Source organism: Sinocyclocheilus grahami, unplaced genomic scaffold (genome assembly GCF_001515645.1).
Source record: "Sinocyclocheilus grahami isolate Dianchi unplaced genomic scaffold, SAMN03320097.WGS_v1.1 scaffold215.1, whole genome shotgun sequence".
Classification (NCBI taxonomy): domain Eukaryota; kingdom Metazoa; phylum Chordata; class Actinopteri; order Cypriniformes; family Cyprinidae; genus Sinocyclocheilus; species Sinocyclocheilus grahami.
In genome coordinates, this window is record NW_015505394.1 from 2,354,923 (window position 1) to 2,366,054 (window position 11,132).

Below are 11,132 nucleotides of genomic sequence, written 5' to 3' on the forward strand. Positions count from 1 at the left end.
TTCCACAAAGCAATAGGCTAAGTCTACCATCAAATAGGACTACTAACAGATGTTAATAACGCGTATAAAAAGCATATTTATTTGAGATTGCATATTGATCTCATCTGAGGCAAAGTCAACATATAACTCAACAAAGTTATTAAACTAGGCTACATTACATCAGAGGCCAGGATTTGAGTATCAGGTTTTCACGTAATCAACGTATCGGAAAGACATTATTTCTGGTTAATATTATGTAGGTTAAACTTACACCTTATATACAAATACCGCACAAAAGAGACCCGACTATACGCTGGTTGAGCACTATTCTTGGCCCAGACCAGACCAGACCAGACCAGTGCAGTGCAGGGCAGGGCGGGCAGGAATGGTTTCTGGATCCAGCCCACTGCGTCGCATTTCAGCCCTGTCGTCACTTCCGTCATCCTCTCGCGCTTCCATCTTGCTCTCCGCGTGTGTTTGCTGCTAGCGTGCAGGTCAGTGAGGAGCTCTAAAATACTCTATTTCCTGCACAACCACTCCTGGTTCCGAGGCTCAAGGTAAATAAGTACCTTATTTACCAAACGGGGCTGCTGTTTTGTAGGAATCACCCGCGGAAAGATGCTTGAATAGGTTCGGGTGAGACGGCCCTGCTGGGAGAGACCCTGGCCTGAGAGCGCGTGAGATTAGCACTGCTGCTAGCTCACTGCAAACAAACTCTACGAGTCGATATCTAATGTTTTATTTTATAATAAAATCTAATACATTTATACTTATAGACCGAATGCTAATATCGTTTTAATTTGTAACGACTTTTCCGTCAGCGTTTAGTCTTATAAATTGGCTAACGGTTTTCTTTGTGGACCAAGAGCATCTGTTTATTCAGAGAGAAATCCCGTCGCATTGTTTTGTATTTAAAACGTTAAATGGCTGCATAATAGCGTCGGCCGGGAAGTGTTACTTTGCGGGTGTAAAAACTAACTACTTGACTTGAGTCAAGTGGTCGCTCTTGCTCAACAGGCCTGACAACAAGCTCCATCATTTGCTCTTTTTTTTATTAGCCGCTGCACAGCAAATAAATTCGTTTCTGACTTGTTCTGTGCGTTTGAAAATGAACAAGGGCGTGAGCTGGGCGATTTAGTAATGGCTGTGCATGTGTGTGTTGAAGTTTTCTTGTGAAGAAGACAGACCGCACCCCTACAACTCATTTGTGCTTTAACTTCACTACACAATATCATTCACTTCCTTCTGTGTGTCTTGCAGATGAAAGAAACGATAATGAACCAGGAGAAATTAGCCAAGTTGCAGGCACAAGTCCGCATCGGTGGAAAGGTTAGAGCTTATAATGCAAAAAACCCATTGAAATTTGGTTAATGTGTATTTACTTAATAAATGTCTAGTCAAATAAGAGTAGTTTCTCACTGACACATTAATGGTATTTTGTTTTGATAGGGTACCGCCCGCAGAAAGAAGAAGGTGGTCCACAGAACGGCCACTGCTGATGACAAGAAGCTTCAGTTCTCCCTGAAGAAATTGGGAGTAAATAACATCTCTGGCATTGAGGAGGTAAGGTTTGGTTTTGGCTGAATACACGCATTCTGTATTTAAAAATGTCTAAAATCTCTTTCCGTGTACACTATATTTCAACTGTCATACTGTTGCTTTGCAGGTGAACATGTTCACAAATCAGGGCACGGTAATCCACTTCAACAATCCCAAAGTGCAGGCCTCACTGGCAGCCAATACCTTCACCATCACAGGCCACGCCGAGACCAAGCAGCTGACAGAGATGCTGCCCTCTATCCTCAACCAGTTGGGCGCTGACAGCCTGACCAGTCTGCGCAGACTTGCAGAGGCCCTGCCCAAACAAGGTATGTTCAGTTCTCCAAAATGGGTCAGATTGCAGTGGCAGTGTGTCACATATGGTTGGGTATCGTTTGGATTTGTTTTCGATACCGGTGCCAAATCGATACTTTTAAAACGTTTCCGGTGCCTGAAACGATACTTATTAAAGAATAAATTTAAAAAAATCCCCCCCCTAAAAATAATGGATTGGCCATTAGAATAGAAATAGAATAGAGAGTGCAAATGTTAGAGGGTCAAGTTTTTTAATAAAAAAAAAAACAAGCAGATAAAATTAGAAGTAGCATTAGAATAGAGTGTCAAATGAAGATGAAAGAGATATGTGTTCAGTCGATTCTTGGAAATATTAAGGACTCAGCTGCTTGGATTGAGCTGGGCAGGTCATTCCACCAGGAGGGAACAGTTAATGTAGAAGTCCATGAAAGTTTTATCATAGGTAGAATGCAAAATGTTTCAATACAAGCATTTCAGTCAAATGTAATTTGTAATTAATTTCAAACTTTTAACCCACTTTGGAAAATCAACCCATGGCAACAGTTTAAAAGTAGCCCAATTCTGTGGAAAAAAAAACGTGGACTTGGCAACCCTGCATCCAACAAGAGCTACTGGAGTCAGCTTTGACTGATCACAGGTCGAGAATAAGGAGAGATGACTGACAAGACCATGCTGGAGTATTTGCTTATTTAAATACACCACACACTGAGAGCGGCTCCCTGATGTGCCAAAATTATACACGATATTAGAATGTTTAAAGGAGTGGACACGAAAATCGCGGGAGCGAAACACATGTTGCGGGAGCAGGCGGCAATGGTCAGAGATTCAGCGGGAGTGGGATTAAGAAATCAGCCGAATCCCGGACATTTTGGGCAATTAAGAAATCCCGGCCGGACGCATTTTTGTGGGTCCGAAAAGAGGACGTATGGGTCACCCTAATTTATAATCTATTGCTAATCGATGTATTCTTTTTAAAGTAGCATATGGAACATATTTTCTGCCTCATTCTGTGACAAGAAGCCTCATCAGATCACAAAAGGAAGCGACTGGTGTTGTAGAGTAAAAAGGTTAACATTTTCTCTTTTGTTGGACAACAGGTTTAGAAATGTGAATACAAGGGAGGTTTAGCTTTAGGCATTTTAATTTATTAAGCAAGTTTAGCTTAGTTAATGGAAGGCTACCTGCAGCCATCAGAGCAGGTGTAATTAATGCATTCACGTGCTTCTCGGATGCTCTCATTTCCCGAGTTGTGCTTTTAAGTCGGAATGTGAAAACAACACGGACACTCGTTACTACAAAGATGTGTTGGATTTGTATTATTAGAGCTTTCCGACTTGAGTTCACGTGCATTTTCTCAGTCGGGAAATTAGTTTTTACGTGCGGTGCCGCGATGATGTTTCTTACGTCCGTTTCGGAGAACCAGAGGACAAATATTTCAATCGATCGCTCGGGCATGGCACCGAAATCTGCGTTCGAATTCGGTTTTAGTACATACCGGTTACATAGGTACCGGTGCCATATTAGTACTGGGTTTGATTTTGAATGGAGGGAGGAGCGGATTTTTTAAAAGTCGGAGCGTCATGGTTTTCATTCGCTCCAAGAGCGCTCCACCATGAGTACAGTTCATGCCAATGGCCCGTAATATAACTGCACATTTAGCAAGAATTCACGCTAAACATATTTGGCTATATTGATAGAGAAGGATCACTCAAATCAGAAAGAATGTGAAGGCTATGATGACGGCAATAGACATAGTGGGAATTTATAGGGTAGTTAAGGAATTTGTTTGTTCTTTCTAGATACTGAATATTTTCAGATGAAATCATGATTTAAACAGGTACAACACGTATTCACACGCAATCGCTGTCTCAATAATGCATTCAAACAAATGTAATCTTATACTTATACTGCAAAAAGCATCAATAGCCTACCTTTTAATGCTGACAATAGGGCTGTCGCAGTGAAGGAATTACCCTTGCGGTAATTTTGAGTGGCTCAATAGCGCGGTATGCAGTATTATCGCCATATATATACAGGTGCATCTCAATAAATTAGAATGTCGTGGAAAAGTTCATTTATTTCAGTAATTCAACTCAAATTGTGAAACTCGTGTATTAAATAAATTCAATGCACACAGACTGAAGTAGTTTAAGTCCTTGGTTCTTTTAATTGTGGTGATTTTGGCTCACATTTAACAACACCATATTCTCAACAAATTAGAATATGGTGACCATGCTAATCAACTCAAAACACCTGCAAAGGTTTCCTGAGCCTTCAAAATGGTCTCTCAGTTTGGTTCACTAGGCTACACAATCATGGGGAAGACTGCTGATCTGACAGTTGTCCAGAAGACAATCACTGACACCCTTCACATGGAGGGTAAGCCACAAACATTCATTGCCAAAGAAGCTGGCTGTTCACAGAGTGCTGTATCCAAGCATGTTAACAGAAAGTTGAGTGGAAGGAAAAAGTGTGGAAGAAAAAGATGCACAACCAACCGAGAGAACCGCAGCCTTATGAGGATTGTCAAGCAAAATCGATTCAAGAATTTGAGTGAACTTCACAAGGAATGGACTGAGGCTGGGGTCAAGGCATCAAGAGCCACCACACACAGACGTGTCAAGGAATTTGGCTACAGTTGTCGTATTCCTCTTGTTAAGCCACTCCTGAACCACAGACAACGTCAGAGGTGTCTTACCTGGGCTAAGGAGAAGAAGAACTTGACTGTTGCCCAGTGGTCCAAAGTCTTCTTTTCAGATGAGAGCAAGTTTTGTATTTCATTTGGAAATTAGGGTCCTAGAGTCTGGAGGAAGGGTGGAGAAGCTCATAGCCCAAGTTGCTTGAAGTCCAGTGTTACGTTTCCACAGTCTGTGATGATTTGGGGTGCAATGTCATCTGCTGGTGTTGGTCCATTGTGTTTTTTGAAAACCAACGTCACTGCACCCGTTTACCAAGACATTTTGGAGCACTTCATGCTTCCTTCTGCTGACCAGCTTTTTGAAGATGCTGATTTCATTTTCCAGCAGGATTTGGCACCTGCCCACACTGCCAAAAGCACCAAAAGTTGGTTAAATGACCATGGTGTGTTGGTGTGCTTGACTGGCCAGCAAACTCACCAGACCTGAACCCCATAGAGAATCTATATTGATTGATATCAATAAGATTGTTAGGCTATTGTTAGCCTATATGTATAACAGTTCATTCTGATCCTCGAATCCGACTGGACAAGAGGCTTTCTATTGATATTTCCACCTGCCTGCGTTCTAGACAGGCTGTCAGTCAGTGCAGTTACAGTGTTGCGCCACAAGGTGGTGGAAAGGGACTGTCTTTGAGTGAGTCTTTAAACCGTTCATTCAACTACCCGTTCAAAAACGCTGATTCATTCAAAGAGAGACAAAATAAAAATGCTGTTGAAATAATTTTAACTTTGAGCGCCACGTTAGAAGGCTCAGCTGACCAATGCGTTGATGCTAAGACAGAGATTTGGCTTTCCTTGGACATGGCTACCCATTTTCACAAATATATATGACTCGCAAGTAATCGCACATGCTCAGTTGATCTCTCTCTCATTCGTTGTCTGTTTAGGCTTAAGTGCAAATCTATGGAGTCTCAGTACAAATCAGCATGGTACACATTATCATTACTAACTTATTTAATATTCAGTACACAGTGTAAAACGAGAAGGGCATAACCCTATGAAAAAAGAAAACATGCAAAAATTGCGGTTGCTGCGGTTCTTGCATTCCTCTGCGGTTTGCTTGTCAATAGCGCGGTATTGCGGTTATCGCGACAGCCCTAGCTGACAACCATGTTATTAGTTTGTCATGTGGTAGGAAAAAAGTTTGCACACCAGTGTTCCAATAATCCACTTTGAAACGCTCCTGTCATTTTATTACATTTTTTATTCTAATATACATTATGAACAGAACTGTTATATTTCAAACATACTGAAATACTTTAGCCGCGGAGCGGTGTTTTTGATATCAGTGAGCGGGAAATGGTGAACCCAGAGCGGAATGATTATTACATGCTCGGAGCGCGGAGGGGAAATTGTTGCCACTCTGCTCAAATACTGTTGCTATCAGGTGTAAGCACGTTTCGGGGGAGGGGTGTTTCATTGCTGCTGGTCTGTTCCTAGAGAGTAAACTTTAAAATAGACTTTTAGCTGGTCATTTAAGCTTAGATTGAGTGCAAAGGAGGAATTCATAAGCTTTTTTGTCTGCTGAACCTCTTTAACCTAAAATATTTTTCTGAAGTGTTATATTTAAATTTTTACATTGATTTAATTCGTTTTTCACCAACTCTAAACCGCAGTTTTGGAAATATCGGTCAGTTTGGGAAATAATGGTTTTCTTTGTATTTAATTTTAATTTTACATGGTTTTTAATTGTTAGTTTTTAATCAACTCACAAACCCCAGTTTGTGAAACCTTGGTCCAAAGCAAGACTAGACTTATTTTTCATGCAGAATCTACTGTAATGGGAAGTGAATTATTTCTTGTTTGACCTGGTTGAAGTATTGTTTTTTTTTTGTTTTTTTTCTCCTAATTTGGACTAATGTGTTTTTGAAGGCTTTTAATCCTGAATGATGTTTCTTGCTCTTCTAGGGCTTATTATTCATCTGAGCTGATGGATCCCATAACATATGCATGTTTAGTCCTGTCATTTTGGAAATTATATTTTGTAGTCTCTCTTGGCAGTGACATCATTGTAATTGATGACTGTAAATGCTCTAGAATCTCCAACTAAAAATGTATTGTTTAAAAAGACGAATGGTTGTACATTTATAAGATTTTCTCCAATTTGTTTCAGCTGGTGATGGAAAGGCACCGGTAGCTGGTGGAGAGGAAGATGATGATGAAGTTCCAGGTCAGTATGTTGCTCTGAACTTTTTTGTTCCAATTTCCTTTTTATTTGATTATTTTTTAAACAATCAGCTCTCATAATTTAAGTCGCAACATGTACCATAAGATTATTTGCTTACATTTTCTATTATTCCTTGTGTATTTTATATGCCTCCTAGCTTGAGCTCTACAATTATTACCATATGGGTTTCTGTGCATGTGGTAATGTAAGCAAAGCACGCTTGCTTGCGTTAGGGCAGTGTCTCAGCATGTGGTGTGGAAATGTCCAAAAAAGGGTTTCAGCAGGTTGTCTTGGCTCTTACATTGTCATCATATACAAGTGTTTAAAGTCTCCTCTATTGTTTATGAGCACTGAAAGCTCGGTTTGCTTTTCTTTTTAAAGAGAGGTCAAACACATATGGTTGCCATTACAATTCCCCAGTTCTCCTCCCTGAGCAAACTCCAGTTAGTAACCCAAGTCTTTCACATGAACGGTATAATTACATCTCCAACACTGCAAAATTAGCTCACCCGTGCAATGACAAAAAGGGTTAACTGCTTGTGCCATTGTGCCTATTACTGAGATTCAACCTTTTCTGTCCCCTCTGAAAACAAAGTCCAGCCTTCTGTTAGTGATTTCCATTTTGATGCCCTGAGGCAGAAAAGTTGGTGTTCCATTTATCAGATTTCATCTCCTAAAAGGCAACCTGCTTTTGAACCTGTGGTTTAATTTTTACAGCTGTGGACTTTTCAGTCCCCTAGTGCTCGTTTGTTCTTTATAGAAATTACTTGCACACGTGGACACACAAGTGAGAGAGAAGCACAGAGATGGCCTTTTCAGATCATGTTTCTATAAACATTCACAGATTGTTTCATAAAGATGAGATTTAGTTTGTCACTCTCACATTTATTAGATGTCCAGTGTTTCTTCATAAATCCTGTTTCCCCCGTGTTCAGACCCATTGAATTGTCATTGACTACAGGTAGAGCTGGTATTGTTTGATCGAATCCTTGTTTTCTCTCTTTGCAGACCTTGTGGAGAATTTCGATGAGGCTTCAAAGAATGAGGCAAATTAACATCATGGGAAGGAAAGACGTTTGAAATCTCTGGTCTCTTTTTTTTTTTTTTTTTTATAAATATATTGCATCCCTGAATCTCCTTTATCTATTTCGTGCACTGCTGTGACCCTCATGTGTCCAAGCTGAGAGTGTGAGATTGATTGTACCACACAAGTTCACGCACAGTTTTATGAGTGTGTGTTTTTGCTTGTGCGGTCCAAGAGGCATCTTTGCCTCCACCTTCCCTGTTACTGGGGCTCACTCATTTAAAGCCCGTCTGAATCAACATCTGGAAATAAACATTTGTTATTGACAAAAGACTTATTAAATACTGTTTTGTCTTTTTGTTTTAATTGGGGATGAGGTCACGCCATGCTATTAACTTGAAACAAATCATTTTCAACCACAATTAAGATGATTCCTAAGGGATTAGTACATAACTTGAACACGTGTTAGAAATGCAGTGGATTTCTACCTTTTTTTTTTTTTTTAGACAGATCAGGCACACCCTTCTGTATAAATTAAGGTTTATTTAGTGTTGTAGCACAAAACTTACATTAAAAGAGGGCAATCCAAAGTCTAAAAACCTGAAGAAAAAAAAATCTGGCTGGTGCAGCAGCAGTAAGTCTGACAGTTGAACTAGTACTTGGACATCTCTCACTGTAAATTGTTACTGTAAACCTGTTTTCACCATGTTCTTTTCCACTGGATTGATTCTAAAGTACCCATATTTAGATTTACTTCATAATACCAGTCAAGTTTAATGTGAAACAGCTTATTTTTGCATTAAATGGCAATATAAATATATTTTCAAGTACACATTGCAAGTAAAGATCAGTGACTTAAAACATCACACTGAATAAAAACCACATATATCAGATTAAAAAAGCTGAAGTTCAGATTTGCCATGTTTTTGCCATGATCTGTGCATTTGCATCTTCAACAGTGAATTATAAAAATGACAATTAACTTCATATAGAATGTGTTCTGCAAACGTGAAATGATAATGTCCACTTCATCATACTGAACACTCATAACACTTAAATATTCTCTGTAATTATTCTTGTAGTTGCTACGGTTATTCTTTGATACCTTGCAGAAGCTTCAGAAGATGAGCCTCCAAGACCTGTTGGACTGGGAAACAACAATATGAAGAATTACAATGACAATAAGACCAACACAAAACCGGTATAATAGTCTTAATATTAATTACTTAAACTTAATAAAACAGTCCTGTCTTAAGAAAGCTAAGTTTGATGGCAGTATTCATTTAACACTTTGTAATCATGTTATAGTTACCATTTCGGTGTCCCATTGCCACAGCCATGTCCATAGCATTGAACCCAGAGTCAGACTCCATGGTTGGGTCAGCTCCACTCTCTGTCCAGTGATCAGAAGTAATATTAACAGTTAACCAAACCTATGAAGAATACCTACACGCTGGATTGCATTGCAGTGAAATGAAATTAATTCAAAGTAAGCCTTTTACCTAAGAGGATTTCCACACAGCGAACATGATTACCATGCACTGCATAGAGCAACGGAGCGCCACCATTCTGGAAATACATAAGCACTGCCTTATGTGCAAATCAGTTTTTTGCTTAAACACACATTGATTCTGGCTACTACACCTCAGAGTGCAAGGTTCAAGTCCTAGTGAGAAGTATATTCACGCTATATAACAATACTGGGAAATAAAATGACCTACTCGACAAACCTGTCTCATCTATTTGCATTGCTATAAAACTACCAGCTTAATTTGGCAATGGTCACTGGTCTCTGACACAAGATTGTCATTCCCAGGTCATAGATTTAGATGTCTTCAGGAATCAGCGATGTGACCGCTTACCCAATCATACTCATTGACGTCAACTCCACAGTCGATTAGCATTCTGACAATATCCGTGTACTCTTTGCTGCAGGCCAGTGACAGTGCACTCTCTCTTCCCTTGGCCAAGAGATGAGGATCTGCACCCTGAAAGGAAAGAGCTGTGAGTATCTGGAGATTCAGCTATAAAATTTTACTTCTGCTTTGTGTGTCAGGTGATGCTTTGAAGTCTTTTAGCTAAAATTTCAAAAGAATGAAAGAGAGGTGACAGAATAAAGAATTGTAAAAATCCAGTACAGTGAGCTGATGAAAGATGGCAGCAATTGAGCACTGACACCAAAAGGAATGCTAACTGATAGCTTTGTGCAGGTAGTTTTGGACTACAGTTAAACAGACAACACTGAAGGAATGATGTAGTGAGTGTGTATGGTGCGCTCACACTCTGTAACAGGAACTCCACTACAGCGATCTGTCCATGAGCTGCTGCCCACATCAGTGGGGTGAATCCCTCTTCATCCTGCAGGTTTATTACAGACTCTAATTCAAAGAAAAACAGGAAGGTAAGGTAATTTTAGACATGATACAGACCTAGATATATAGTTAAAACTACACTACTTTTTAGAAGTCTGGGGGTCAGTCAAATGTTTCAGTTTTGTTTCTAAAGTAAATTAATGCTTTTATTCAGCAAGAAATCAAGTTGATCAAAAGTGTCTATAAAGACATTTGTAATTCTACAATAGATTTCTGTTTTACATATATGCTCTTTTTTGGAACTTTTTATTCGTCAATTAATCCTGAAGAAAAATCCCATCAATTATTTCCATCAAAATATTTTAATGCACAACTAGTTTTCAACACTGATAATAAAGCGAAATGTTTCATCAGCACTTAATCAGCATTTTAAAATGATTTCTGAAGGATCATGTGACTCTGAAGACTGGCGTAATGGCTGCGGAAAATTCAGCATTTCTATTTAAAATATATTGAAACATTTTAACTTCTAATAATATTTCACAGTATTATTGTTTTATTGTATTTTTGATCAAATAACTGCAGCATTGGTGAGCATAAGAAACGTTAAAAACATTTACAACCCCAAACTCTGAATAGTATGTAAAAACAAATAGCTTCACATGAATTTTACAAACAAACTAGCCTTGTTCTATTCGACTGGCTAAGAACACCATCTCTCCTTGTGCTGCCAATTGATGTATAGACTGTGCTAGAAAAGAAAAAACATGGATATGGTCATGGTTATAGTTTTAAAGAGTAGGTTGACAAATATCAAAGGGCAGTCTTGCCAAATGAAATGAGAAGACTTGCAGTGAACGAGCAACGGTGTGGATGAGACCTCATTTCCACGGTGTTTGTTGGTGAGCGTGGTGGACTGCTTTATCGGAGAGAAGTGTTTGGTGGTTGATGGTGTGTACACATGCCTAACCTGAATCCCAGGTGAGGGAGATGTTTGAATATTACACTCCGCTGTACAGAAAGGAAGGGAACCCCCCCCCCCCCCGCCTCTTTTAAACCTTTTTTTGACTTTCACTTATAAACAAATAATTTTTTTTC

General features: G+C 39.3%; 2 protein-coding genes across 4 annotated transcripts in view; one reads left to right on the forward strand and one right to left on the reverse strand.

Moving 5' to 3' along the window:
• The first annotated feature begins 334 nt into the window (after positions 1–334).
• LOC107596182 (transcription factor BTF3) lies at positions 335–8,053 on the forward strand. Of its 2 annotated transcripts, none has more exons than XM_016286863.1 (6): positions 335–473; positions 1,240–1,308; positions 1,429–1,542; positions 1,646–1,847; positions 6,645–6,701; positions 7,707–8,053. In XM_016286863.1, exons 2-6 carry the CDS (start codon positions 1,240–1,242, stop codon positions 7,751–7,753), a joined length of 489 nt encoding a protein of 162 aa, XP_016142349.1. In that variant the 5' UTR covers positions 335–473; the 3' UTR covers positions 7,754–8,053. The 2 variants fall into 2 exon arrangements, with proteins under 2 accessions (XP_016142349.1, XP_016142348.1); XM_016286862.1 differs by having other exon boundaries at positions 455–536.
• The window catches only part of LOC107596181 (ankyrin repeat family A protein 2-like), a 4,728-nt gene continuing 1,387 nt past the window's right edge, over positions 7,792–11,132 (reverse strand). For both annotated transcript variants that reach the window (XM_016286861.1, XM_016286860.1), the window contains exons 3-9: positions 10,887–11,045; positions 10,720–10,785; positions 10,003–10,100; positions 9,585–9,710; positions 9,225–9,291; positions 9,035–9,115; positions 7,792–8,869 (exon numbers count right to left, since the gene is read on the reverse strand). In XM_016286861.1, the coding sequence (XP_016142347.1) occupies positions 8,814–8,869; positions 9,035–9,115; positions 9,225–9,291; positions 9,585–9,710; positions 10,003–10,100; positions 10,720–10,785; positions 10,887–11,045 (653 nt within the window). In that variant the 3' untranslated portion in view covers positions 7,792–8,813. The remainder of the gene's footprint in view (positions 8,870–9,034; positions 9,116–9,224; positions 9,292–9,584; positions 9,711–10,002; positions 10,101–10,719; positions 10,786–10,886; positions 11,046–11,132) is intronic.